Here is a 12,306-nt window from a genome sequence, read left to right as displayed (position 1 = left end):
CAAGCTCTGGCACCGGCACTCCAGAGCGGAGCATGCAGCCACATAGCAATACATGGAGCTGCACGCTCCGCTCCGGAGTGCCGATGCCAGAGCTTGGTTTTAACCGTCGAGACTCGACCGTATCTCGATGTAGTGTGATCCCGGCCTTACAACAACAAAGTATACAAAACATTTTTTTTTACAATTCGCATATTAAAGATAGTTTTCTTGAGGCTATGTGCACACGTTGTGTATTAGCCTTAAGAATTTCTGCATGTCGTGGCAGAAAACGCAGCTGCGGATTTGTCGCATTTTTTGTGCGGATCCGCAGCATTTTTTGTGCAGTTTTGCTGCGGATTTTTTGCAGATTTTCAGCGTTTTTTTTACCCCTGCGGTTTTCTATAATGGAATGGGTACAATAACGCTGCAGATCCACAAAAAAGAAGTGACATGCTACTTCTTTTAATTCGCAGCGTTTCCGCTTGGAATTTTCCGCACCATTTGCACAGAGTTTTTTTTATCATTGATTTACATTGTACTGTAAATCAATTGCGGATCTGCAGCGTTTCTGCACCGCAAAAAACGCTACGGATCAGCAGAGAATCCACAGCGTGTGCCCATACCCTGAGGATGTAAAAAATGTGGCTTGCCCATCTTATGTTGCAAGAATCATACTTTCTATGACTCATAAGCTATGGATGCAGTATTTTCTATTAATATAAAAAATGACACTGTGGGGTTTAATATTGCCCTATTTTACAGTAGGTAAAGAATTAAAAAAAGGCTTTGATTAAGGTTCTGTTACTACAGATTATCACTAGCGTTGAGCATTCCGATACCGCAAGTATCGGGTATCGGCCGATATTTACGTTATCGGAATTCCGATACCGAGTTCCGATATTTTTGCGATATCGGGAATCGGTATCGGGATGAATATTCATGTGTAAAATAAAGAATAAAAAAAAAAATATTGATATACTCACCCTCGGACGCACCCTGGTTGTAACCGCTGCAACCGGCAGCCTCCCTTCCTAAGAATGAGCGAGTGAAGGACCTGCGATGACGTCGCGGCTTGTGATTGGTCGCGTGAGCGGTCACATGAGTGGTCACGCGACCAATCACAAGCCGCAACGTCATCGAAGGTCCTTCACCCTGCATTCTTAGGAACGGAGGCTGCCGGTTACACCGCTAAGGTCCAGGGTACGCCGGAGGGATGAGTATATCCATATTTTTTTATTTTTATTCTTTATTTTTTACATGAATATGGATCCCAGGGCCTGAAGGAGAGTTTCCTCTCCTTCAGACCCTGGGAACCATTCCAGGATCACTTCCGATATTTGTGTCCCATTGACTTGTACTGGTATCGGGTATCGGTATCGGCGATATCCGATATTTTTCGAATATCGGCCGATACAATCCGATACCGATACTTTCAAATATCGGAAGGTATTGCTCAACACTAGGGTTGAGCGAAACAGGTCGGCCACTTTCAGCAGTCGCCGACTTTTGGCAAAGTCGGGTTTCATGAAACCCGACCCGACCCCTATGTGGGGTCGGCCATGAAGTCGGCGATCTTCTGAATGTGGTATCGGAATTCCGATCCCGATTTCCGATATGTTTGCAATATCGGAAATCGGTATCGGAATCCATATTTAATGTAAAATAAAGAATTAAAAAAAAAAATATCGCTATACTTACCCTCTGACGCGCCCTGGTACTAACCGGGAACCTTCCTTCCTTCGAATCAGCGCTTCCAGGACCTTGCGGTGACGTCGCGGCTTGTGATTGGTCGCGCGGCCGCCCATGTGACCGCTCGCGTGACCAATCACAAGCCGCGATGTCACCGCGACGTCACGCAAGGTCCTGCAAGCGCTGATTCTTAGGAAGGAAGGCTGCCGGAAAGAAGCAGGGCGCGTCAGAGGGTGAGTATAGCGATATTTTTTATTTTAATTCTTTATTTTACACTTAAATATGGATCCCAGGGCCTGAAGGAGAGTTTCCGCTCCTTCAGACCCTGGGAACCATTGGAAACCCAATGCCCTGCATTGGGTTTCGAGTTTCGGCCGACCCCGACCCCGACTTTTTTATAGGATCGGCCGATTTCACTCGACCCGACTTTTGAAAAAGTCGGGTTTCGTGAAACCCGACCCGATCCTATAAAAGTTAAGGTCGCTCAACCCTACTCAACACTAATTATCACATATCAATCAATTCGCAGTCACACTGAATACAGGTCCAGCACTTCACTATATATCTCTACCACTCCCATCACACTTTTAATATACCGTACATTCTGTAAAAGCCGAGTTTGTCAGCACATTTTTTTAGTCAAATGCCCCTTTCGGCTTATGCACAAGTCACATAACAGAAAGCCGGTGGGGGAAGGGGGGGCGGAGAGCAGCGGGTTCCAGGAGCCGGCGCACACACCATACTCACCTACCTGCTCGCCCTCGGTGCTGGCACTGCATCTCGTTCCAGCCGCCGGTGCCTGTCTGCAGCTCTTCCAGTGCTCAGCGATCACGTGGTACCGCTCAATAAGGTGATGAATATGGAAGTGTCTCCACTCCCATATGCATGGAGCGCATATTCATCACCTTAATGAGCAGTACCATGTGACCGCTGAGCACAGGAAGAACTGCAGGCAGGCATCAGCGGCCAGAGCGAGCAGTGCCAGCACCCGGGGCGCGCTGGTAGGTGAGTATGATTGTTTTTTTTGTTTTTTTTCATTAGGAAACATGCAAACAGGGATAGGGAATAAGGAGGCATGCATACAGGGACAGAACTGGGAGGCATGCATACAGAGACAGAACAAGGGGAGGCATACATACCAGGACAGGGAAAGGGGAGCCATTCATACAGAGATGGAACGTGGGAGGCATCCTTACAGGGACTGAATGGGGGATGCATGCATACAGGGACTGAATGTGAGAGGCATGCATACAGGGACTGAATGGGAGAGGCATGCATACAGGGAAGGTATGGTGGAGGCATGCATACAGGGGCTCTGAACGGGGGAGGCATGCATACAGGGACTGTACGAGAGAGGCACGTGTACAGGGAAGGAATGGGGTAGGCATGCATACAGTTACTGAATGGGAGAGGCATGCATACAGGGAAGGAATGGTGGAGGCATGCATACAGGGGATCTGAACGGGGGAGGCATGCATACAGGGACTGTACGGGAGAAGCATGTATGCAAGGACTGAACGGGGGAGGCATGCATACAGGGAAGGAATGGGGTAGGCATGCAGACAGGGGCAAAGACGGGGATGCATTTATTCCAGGACAGGAAAGGGGGAGGCATGCAACAATGACAGGGACAGGGGAGGCATGCAGACAGGGACAAGGATGGGGAGGCACTCATACCAGGACAGGGAAGGGGGAGCCATGCATAGCAGGACAGGGATGAGGGGACAATGCATACCCGGCTTATACTCGTGTCAATAAGATTAACCAGTTTTTCGTAGCAAATGTAGGCTTATACTCAGGTCAGCTTAAACTCAAGTATATATGGTACTTGAGCACTGAATTAGTGCATCAAATACAGGTTCGTTTTTTTTTTTATCCCTACGTGGAAAAAGCAGTGCTCTATGACTTCCTGTCCCTACACAGTACAGGCCGCATATTGTGCTTTCTGGCCTCCCCCCATGTTCTATAGTAGCCGTGATAACCTTCCTCATTGGCTGAATTAAGTAATGTGATAGCTGAAGAACATTAACGGGAAGCCTGTGCAGCTGCACCTGACATTATCCCACTTTCTAAGCCTTCAGCAGTGTGCTAAATGGCGAATTTGCATGTTTGGATTTGAACTTGTGAGTTTCTGCATATTTCAGGAGCTTTGACTCAAGGTCAATTTTCTGAAGATCAATCCATTCACATTTATTTCAATGCTGTTTTGCAAAGCTAGTTGAATTTTAATTTCCTTCAAATATCAAAATATCTAACATTATCAAGAAACGCACCTCTTCCATCTTCATGAGAAAGCAATCTATGAAGTCGCGAGGGCAGTTTTCATCCAGGGTGGCTCGATGTGTCTCTGTCATCTCCTTAATAAATTGTTTCAAATTATCCATAATTTTAATGATCCTCCGATGAGGACCAGGAATGTAGGACATTATTCTTGGGAACATGATGAGGAGCTTATTAAGAGAAGAAGTGATAGAAAAACATGATTTTACTATTATTTTGTTACGTCAGTGTCGTATTTAAATTCTATGTCCTATTTTTTGAAAAGAAGTTGCTGATGATTCAGTGAATCTACACTTAAAAATTATACATGTCTCCATGATTTCAGACTCCAAATGGCCCATGGCCCCAATTCAACAAAACTTTCATGACAGAATTCTGGCATAAAAAGCTTCAAAAAGACCCAATTTTTGAACAAAGACCATTTTGCCCAGTTCTGACAAACTAAGCAAACCTGGGAGTGGGGTGTGACGAGCAAGACAACCCTGTCTCGTCCAATTTATGATGAATGGTAGCATTACTTATGCCACAAATCTTAGTACGGTCTCTAACTGGAATAAGCTTTGTGGCAAGGTGGACACGGAGGTGCATGCCACCTTGTGCCTCACTTGATTCATTAAGAGGTGTGCCCCTCTTAAGCATTCAAGTACCTTGGACTCCACCTTGTCATGCCGTTGCTGCCGCCGCCACTCCCCACTGCAGCTCGCCTGGTGCGCGCGCGCGTCGCATTCAGCTCTGCGCGTGCACACATCTGATTCCTCTGTTGGCGCTCTTTCCTGTCCTCTCCGTCATCCTGGAGGACTGTAACCCGGAAGTAGCTCCCATGCTGCTATGTAAACTGCTTCCTGCTGCTTCTCTGTGCCTGATGTTTATTTGTGTTTACAAGTGCTTCTGGCCACCTGTGGTCTCTGTGCGTTCCTAGCTCTCTGACTTTGGGTCTCCTCCGCCCTCTGCAGTGCCTGCCTGTTTCCTGTGTTCCTGCCTTGTTCCTTCAGTTCCTTTTCCTCTGCGGTACCTGCCCGGCTCCTATATCTTTTCCTTGCTCCCATCAGCCTCAGTGTCTCCATTTTGTCCTGCCAGCCTCCGTGCCTCCGTAGCGTTCCCATCTTCTCCCTTGTCTCAGTAGTTCCTTTCTGTCCCCTCTTTCCCTTTGTGCCTGCTGTGTAACCATCTGATCTCAGTCGACCCTCCAGCTTCCGTGGCGATAGTCCCTCACGGGCCTGCCCCTAACTCTCCCTGTATAGGGGGCGGTCCACCTGGTCAGCTCGTCCGAAAGGGGTTCGTCATCACGGTCCAGTGGGTCCACTCTCCGTTTTTCACTGTTAGAATCTACATGCTCTTTAGGACTGCACTCGGGTGACATCCGAGTGCAGCCAGATTCTTACAGCGTCACACACCTTTTCTCTTCATCAAGGTCAATGTTAAAAATAAATGCCAGTCTTGTTGAATCGGGCTCCATGTTCCCTGTTATTTCCCCCTATTTTTTGTCAAGATACCGATATGGAGATGAGTCTCCCGCCAGGGCAGTGGGGTACTCGGTTACCGGATTCGGTCACAATTAAAGAGGTGGTCACAGTCGCAGTGACCCAGTCCGTGGCCCTGGGTGCTCAAGGGAAAGGGGGAAATGGTCTTTAAAGGGTTTAATAAAGTTTTTGTTTGTGACGCAACCTGTGGTTCTCGGTCAGCGGGGACCGACGCTGCTTAACAGGGTCCTCTGGGGTGATGGTAATGCAGCAAAGATATTGACTCATGCCACAGGTGAAGCGAGATCCCCAGGGCTCCCAGTGTGCCAGGCAGGAATGGTGTATGCCAGAAAATAAATGGAGGACACAGAGTTGTAATGTCTTGATTTGGTTTACTGGTGGTAGTAGGCCACAGTCCAGGGTACCATAAACAGGATCCCTCTACCAGGTGAGGTCCGTAAGCCTTCCTACTCATGCTGGTGTGCGAGGTCCCTGCTGCCTGTAGCTTGCTGGCAAAGTCCCCCCTCTCCTGTCCTGGGACAGTTACCCATATGGTGGGCAGTGTGAGTCTTTTTATTATTATTATTATTATTATTATTAATTTATATAGCACCATTGATTCCATGGTGCTGTACATGAGAAGGGGTTACATACAAGTTACAAATATCACATACAGTAAAGAAACTAACAATGACGTACTGATACAGAGGGGCGAGGACCCTGCCCTTGCGGGCTTATATTCTACAGGATGGTGGGGAAGGAGACAGTAGGTTGAGGGTTGCAGGAGCTCCGGTGTTGGTGAGGCGGTAGCTCCGGTGTTGGTGAGGCGGTAGCTTCGATATTTTTATAGGGTCTCTATCACAACCTGGGCTCCTCGTGCACTGCTGCACCTTAAGGTGTGGGTGCGGACAAATTACATAATGTCCTATGCCTCGGGCTCCCGGTGCCCAGTTCCTGAGCTTTGGCGCAGAGGGTGCCCGGTCACAGTTCCCCTCCAAGCCCTTTCCTTCTTCTGTGCTTCTTTCCTCTGATGCTCACTAAAATGCAATCCTTCAAGTTATCTTCCTTTCCTGGAGCCGCAGCTCACACGTCTGCTGCACGGCCCCACTGGTCCCTCTCACTGCTCTCTTCCACTTTCTGCCAGGAACTGCAGAATCCCACATCTACTCAGCTATACTCCTTTCTTACCAGCTCCACCTAATCTGATGTTCCCAGACAAGCTCCTGTCTGGCAATCTCTGTCCAACTCTCTTTCTTTCCAAGGACTGCACCACTTTCTAGTGCATGCATGACCCCTTTGCTCTCAGTCCTCACTCCTCCATTGTCTCTACAGACTCATCTCTGTGGTCTCCCTGGACCAATTGACTAAGTCTTCCTCTAGACCAGAATACTTAAAGCTGGGAAAGCTCCCCTGAATTCAGGTTCAGAGCTACCCCTTCAGGCCTGAATTCAGAATGTGTTGTATGTAGGTACATTACCTGATAAAGGGGATCCTCCTTGCTCCAAAGAATGATATCACCCTCCTCGAAGGGAAGGCAACATCACTGTAACAACCGGATACCTGGGGTGTTACAGAGGTCTGACAGAATGGAATATGACTGCAGAATAGGACAACGTAGAGTTTGGTTGTAGTTGATAGCATACAATTATTTACCTGTCCTGAAGTGCTGTTGATCCGCTCTGTAATTTCATTAAAAAGTGAAATGAGGGTTAAGAATTTTTTGTCTTCATAGTCAAATCTTTCACCAAATACAATGGAGCAAATGACGTTGGAAACAGTGAGTCGCATAATATGTACTGGATTAATTGGAGAGTCTGTAGGGAAATACAACCATGTGGTCAGTCATTACTATACAATACAACACATATAGTAAGAAAATATGGACAATGGCAAAAATTACACAGTCATACCGCAGATCTATAGTGTGTTGTGACATGTGAGCTCATGGTAAAGTTAACTCTACCCATCAGTGGATCAGCAGTGGATTGAGCTAATACTGCAGTGAGTATTCGATCAGTTTCTTATTTGTACAGTCATGGACAAAAATTTTGAGAATGAGACAAATATTAATTTTTCCAAAGTCTACTGCTTCATTTTTTCTAACTGCAATTTGCATATACTCCTGAATGTCAGAGTCATCAGCTTAACAGCAATTACTGTACTTGCAAAGTCAATATTTGCCCAGAAAATGAACTTTAACCCCCCCAAAATTTCAACATCATTGCAGTCCTGCCTTAAAAGGAGCAGCTAACATCGTTTTAGTGATTGATCAATTAACACAGGTGTGGGTGTTGATGAGGACAGGGCTGGCGATCAATCAGTCATGATTAAGTAAGAATGACATCACTGGACACTTTAAAAGGAGGCTGGTGCTTGGTATCATTGTTTCTCTTCAGTTAACCATGGTTATCTCTAAAGAAACACGTGCAGCCATCATTGCACTGCACAAAAATGGCCTAACAGGGAAGAGTATCTCAGCTACAAAGATTGCACTTCAGTCAACAATCTATTGCATCATCAAGAACTTCAAGGAGAGAGCTTCCATTGTTGTCAAAAAGGCTCCAGGGCGCCCAAGAAAGACCAGCAAGCGCCAGGATCGTATCTTAAAACTGTTTCAGCTGCGCGATCGGACTACCAGCAGTGCCGCGCTTGCTCAGGAATGGCAGCAGGCTGGTGTGAGTGCTTCTGCACGCACTGTGAGGCCGAGACTCTTTGAGCAAGGCCTGGTTTCAAGGAGGGCAGCAAAGAAGCCACTTCTCTCTAGTAAAAACATCAGGGACCGACTGATATTCTGCAAAAGGTACAGGGAGTGGACTGCTGAGGACTGGGGCAAAGTCATTTTCTCTGATGAATCCCCTTTTCGATTGTTTGGGACATCTGGAAAACAGCTTATTCGGAGAAGAAGAGGTGAGCGCTACCACCAGTCTTGTCTCATGCCAACTGTAAAGCATCCTGAAACCATTCATGTGTGGGGTTGCTTCTCAGCCAAGGGAATCGGCTCACTCACAGTCTTGCCTAAAAACACAGCCATGAATAAAGAATGGTACCAGAATGTCCTCCAAGAGCAACTTCTCCCAACCGTTCAAGAGCAGTTTGGCGCCCAATAATGCTTTTTCCAGCATGATGGAGCACCTTGCCATAAAGCAAAGGTGATAACTAAATGGCTCATGGATCGAAACATAGAGATTTTGGGTCCATGGCCTGGAAACTCCCCAGATCTTAATCCCATTGAGAACTTGTGGTCAATCATCAAGAGACGGGTGGACAAACAAAAACCAACAAATTCTGGCAAAATGCAAGCATTGATTATGCAAGAATGGACTGCTATCAGTCAGGATTTGGTCCAGAAGTTGATTGAGAGCATGCCAGGGAGAATTGCAGAGGTCTTGTAGAAGAAGGGTCAACACTGCAAATATTGACTTGCTGCATCAACTCATTCTAACTGTCAATATAACCTATTGGTACTCATAATATGATTGCAATTATATTTCTGTATGTGATATAAACATCAGACAAACACTAATAAAAACCAGAGGGCAGCAGATCATGTGAAAATATAATTTTGGTGTCATTCTCAAAAATTGGTATATTTTAACATAACTAGTCTTTTGTTTTTCCAGTCAATCCTTTCATATTCCTAGGGGCCAGGGTTCCTAACCATCCAGAAGTTTCAAAAAAGTCTGACCGATGGATGAGATGGTCCTGCTTTACAGACCTGTGTGTGCACGGGAATTGTTTGTCTGCAATCGTGTTCACACAGCTCTGTGAAGTAGAACAATCTCACCTAGGGGTCAGACCTGCAAAAGCAAGGGGAAAATCACTGACACACTTCCGTGCTTTTGGGAATCTGCTCCCTGCGCTATCTGTCAGACCAATGAGGGTTGAGCGCAGGGAACATACGTTGTACACACTGGAGGTGGGCAGTTGGGGGAACTCATATTATCTCAGGAACTGTGCATGCTTGGCCAGCTGATTGGTCAGTGGGAGGACAGAATGGAATAATGTCAGGGAGTGCCTGCTTCAAAACAGGAAACCTTGTTATTTTTAGATTGGAGTACAATTTTTAATAAATCTAACTTACAAAACTATTTATTTCTACCCTTTCTGCTGAGTTTTTTATGGTGTTATCACCCTTTAAGTTGTCAAACTCTGAAATGATAGTCCAGGTTGAGAGATGCTGGTTCATAGCCAGTGTAGTATATAATTAGCACCCACCTTTATCCTTCATAAATTTCTCGGTGAGACATTTGGCCTCTTCTTGGATTCTTTCTTCGATGCTTCTTTTTCCCATTCCAAAATTTCTCAAAGTTGTTAAGGAAAATCGACGAAGGATTTTCCACCTTTCTCCATTGCTTGCAATGACCCCTGTAAGTTCAATCATTTGGTTAAAGAGTTTCTAAATCTAGATTGTGGAAGTTTGTATTCTATGTCTTTATGTGCACAGTAGACCTCATTATAGTAGAGCTGCTTGAGTTAAAAAGGCCAGTTTTCTTGGTTTCAAATCTCCATTTTACAATCTACTGTGTCCAACTGATAACCATACTCTGACAAATGTTACAGGCCCTACACACCTGTCAGGTCAACATCAAAAAGATGTACTCTGTGAGCACAATTGTTCTCCAATTTGTATTTTTCATGATTATTTTTTTTTAAATTATTATTATTATTGAAAGACTGTAGTGTTGTTGGTTAATAAACCTGAAACCTTAATACCGTTTTACTCAAGCAAAAGCCAACCCAAGTATAAGCCGAGGCACCTAATTTTGCCACGAAAAACTGGGTAAGCTTATTGACTTGAGTATTAGCAGGGTATGCATTATGCATTGTCCCCCTCATCCTTGTCCTGGTATGCGTAGCTTCCTCAGCCCTCTCCTTGTATTCATGGCTCCCCCATTGCTGTCCTGGTATGCATGGCTCCCCCCCGTCGCTGTCCTGGTATGCATGGCTGCCCCCTTTGCTGTCCTTGTATGCATGCCCCCCCTCCCATTCTGGTATGCATGGTTCCAATTAAAAAAAAGAAGAAAAAAAACATCCTACTCACCTCCCTGCATCTCTTTGGTTCCGGCGTCCAGCAGCTCTTCCTGTGCCGAGAGATCATGTGGCCCTGCTCATTAGTGTAATGAATATGCCCACATCTCCACGCCTATGGGAGTGGAGAAGCATGTAAATTCATTACCCCAATGAGCAGGGCCACATGATCTCTCGGCACAGGAAGAGCTGCTGGACGCCGGAACCAAAGAGATACAGGGCTTGCAGGGAGGTGAGTAGAATGTCTTCTGGAAGCTGGTAGCTGCGGGTGTCACTGTGCACGCTATAAGAGAAATTAATATTAATTTCTCTTTAGCAGTGGGCACAGTTACAGCCACAGGCGCCGGCTTCTGCCTCAGTCACCCGCGGCTCCACTGCTCCCCCTCCCCCGCCGGCCCTCTGGGACAAGTGACTCGTGTATAAGCCGAGGGGGCGTTTTCAACACTAAAAAGTGCTGAAAAACTCGGCTTATACACAAGTAAATACGGTAATTAAGAAAGTAAAAATGAGATTGTTTCTCTTTTAGGAGAATATCTGTGTGCAGAATTATCGAACAACTATTAATGTGCAGAATTATTATGAATGAAAAAACATAAATTTTTCCAATTCAATTACGTATTTTCATCTGCTAACATGAAAATAATAATTAAGTATCTCACAATGTACAAAAATACAGCTCTGACATTTCAAGAAAACTCTCAGTAACCAATATAGCCCCCCTTTTTTTCACTAACAATCTTAAGATCATCATTTTGGGTAGCACCAACGACAGCCCCCCAGACATAGCGCAGAAATGACTGTTCTACCAGACCGTAAATATCCCATTTAAGAGAGACTCACAAGTTCTCAGTAGGGTTTAGGGCAGTGGAGGCTTCGATGCTGTGATGGAGAATTGTCCTGCAGAAGAACCATGATGTTCCTGAAAGATGCAGACTTTGTCCTGTGCCACTGCTTGTTTTCTAAAAACCTGGCAGCAGGTTTGGGAGTTGATTTTAAGTCCATCTTCAATCTGTAATCATCCAGTTAGCTCATCTTTAATCATTTCAGCCCATAATGGTCCCCCACCTATATCTTGCTAGCGCCTGAGTGGAAGTGGAGGTCTGTTCCCATTACTGATCCAGCCACAGGTTCTTTAAAATGATGCACACCTTCATAAAGGGTGTTGTATCCTTAGTCTGCATCCCCCTTCATTACACAAATACAAGTCACCTGATCTGCTTCATCCAGAATGCAAAACTTGCTGTAGTTGTAAAATCTATATAAAAATGAAGACATGGACAGAATAATCCCTTGCATAATAATTCTGCCCACTATCATCACCATCACCAATCAAGTATTGTAGATAATACACTGCTCAAAACAATAAAGGGAACACTTAACAGAATATAACTCCAAGTAAATCAAACTTCTTTGAAATCAAACTGTCCACTTAGGAGGCAACACTGATTGACAATCAATTTCACATGCTGTTGTGCAAATGGAATAGACAACAGACGGAAATGATTGGAAATTAAAACATTTTATTTTTTTCTATATGTAGGAATTTTTAAAAAAAATATTTTTACAAATGCTAATATTTTTTTTAACTTTTTTACATTGTCCCAGGATGGGACATCACTATATAAAGTCAGATCGCTGAGCTGACACTTTGCCCTGCACTGTATCTGATCAGCGATCTGACAGGAAGTGAAGGAGGCTTGCCGATGCCTGCTCTCAACAGGCACTGAGAAGCCACCTCCCTGCGTACCCGGAAGGACCCTGTGGTCATCTTGGAGCCGGGGGTCTGAAAGGAGAACCTCAGGACAACTCGATGCTTCTCTATGCCTCTGCCGGCACCAGAACACTGCCATCTTCTTTGACCGCAGTGTTC

The 12,306-nt window shown here is 45.4% G+C and overlaps 1 protein-coding gene across 3 annotated transcripts in view; it reads right to left on the bottom strand.

Annotated features, from left to right (window-relative positions):
• Window positions 1-12,306, bottom strand: part of LOC138661767 (cytochrome P450 2G1-like) — an 82,475-nt gene that overhangs the window by 60,716 nt on the left and 9,453 nt on the right. For 2 of the 3 annotated variants that reach the window (XM_069746669.1, XM_069746670.1), the window contains exons 3-5: window positions 9,624-9,773; window positions 7,062-7,222; window positions 3,942-4,118 (exon numbers count right to left, since the gene is read on the bottom strand). In XM_069746669.1, coding sequence (XP_069602770.1) covers window positions 3,942-4,118; window positions 7,062-7,222; window positions 9,624-9,773 — 488 coding nt within the window. The remainder of the gene's footprint in view (window positions 1-3,941; window positions 4,119-7,061; window positions 7,223-9,623; window positions 9,774-12,306) is intronic. The other variant, XM_069746671.1, reaches the window with a different exon arrangement.

Source organism: Ranitomeya imitator, chromosome 2, assembly GCF_032444005.1.
Source record: "Ranitomeya imitator isolate aRanImi1 chromosome 2, aRanImi1.pri, whole genome shotgun sequence".
Taxonomy (NCBI): Eukaryota; Metazoa; Chordata; class Amphibia; order Anura; family Dendrobatidae; genus Ranitomeya; species Ranitomeya imitator.
The sequence above is the reverse complement of the archived record's forward strand: the minus strand, read 5'-3'. Positions and strand labels throughout refer to the sequence as shown.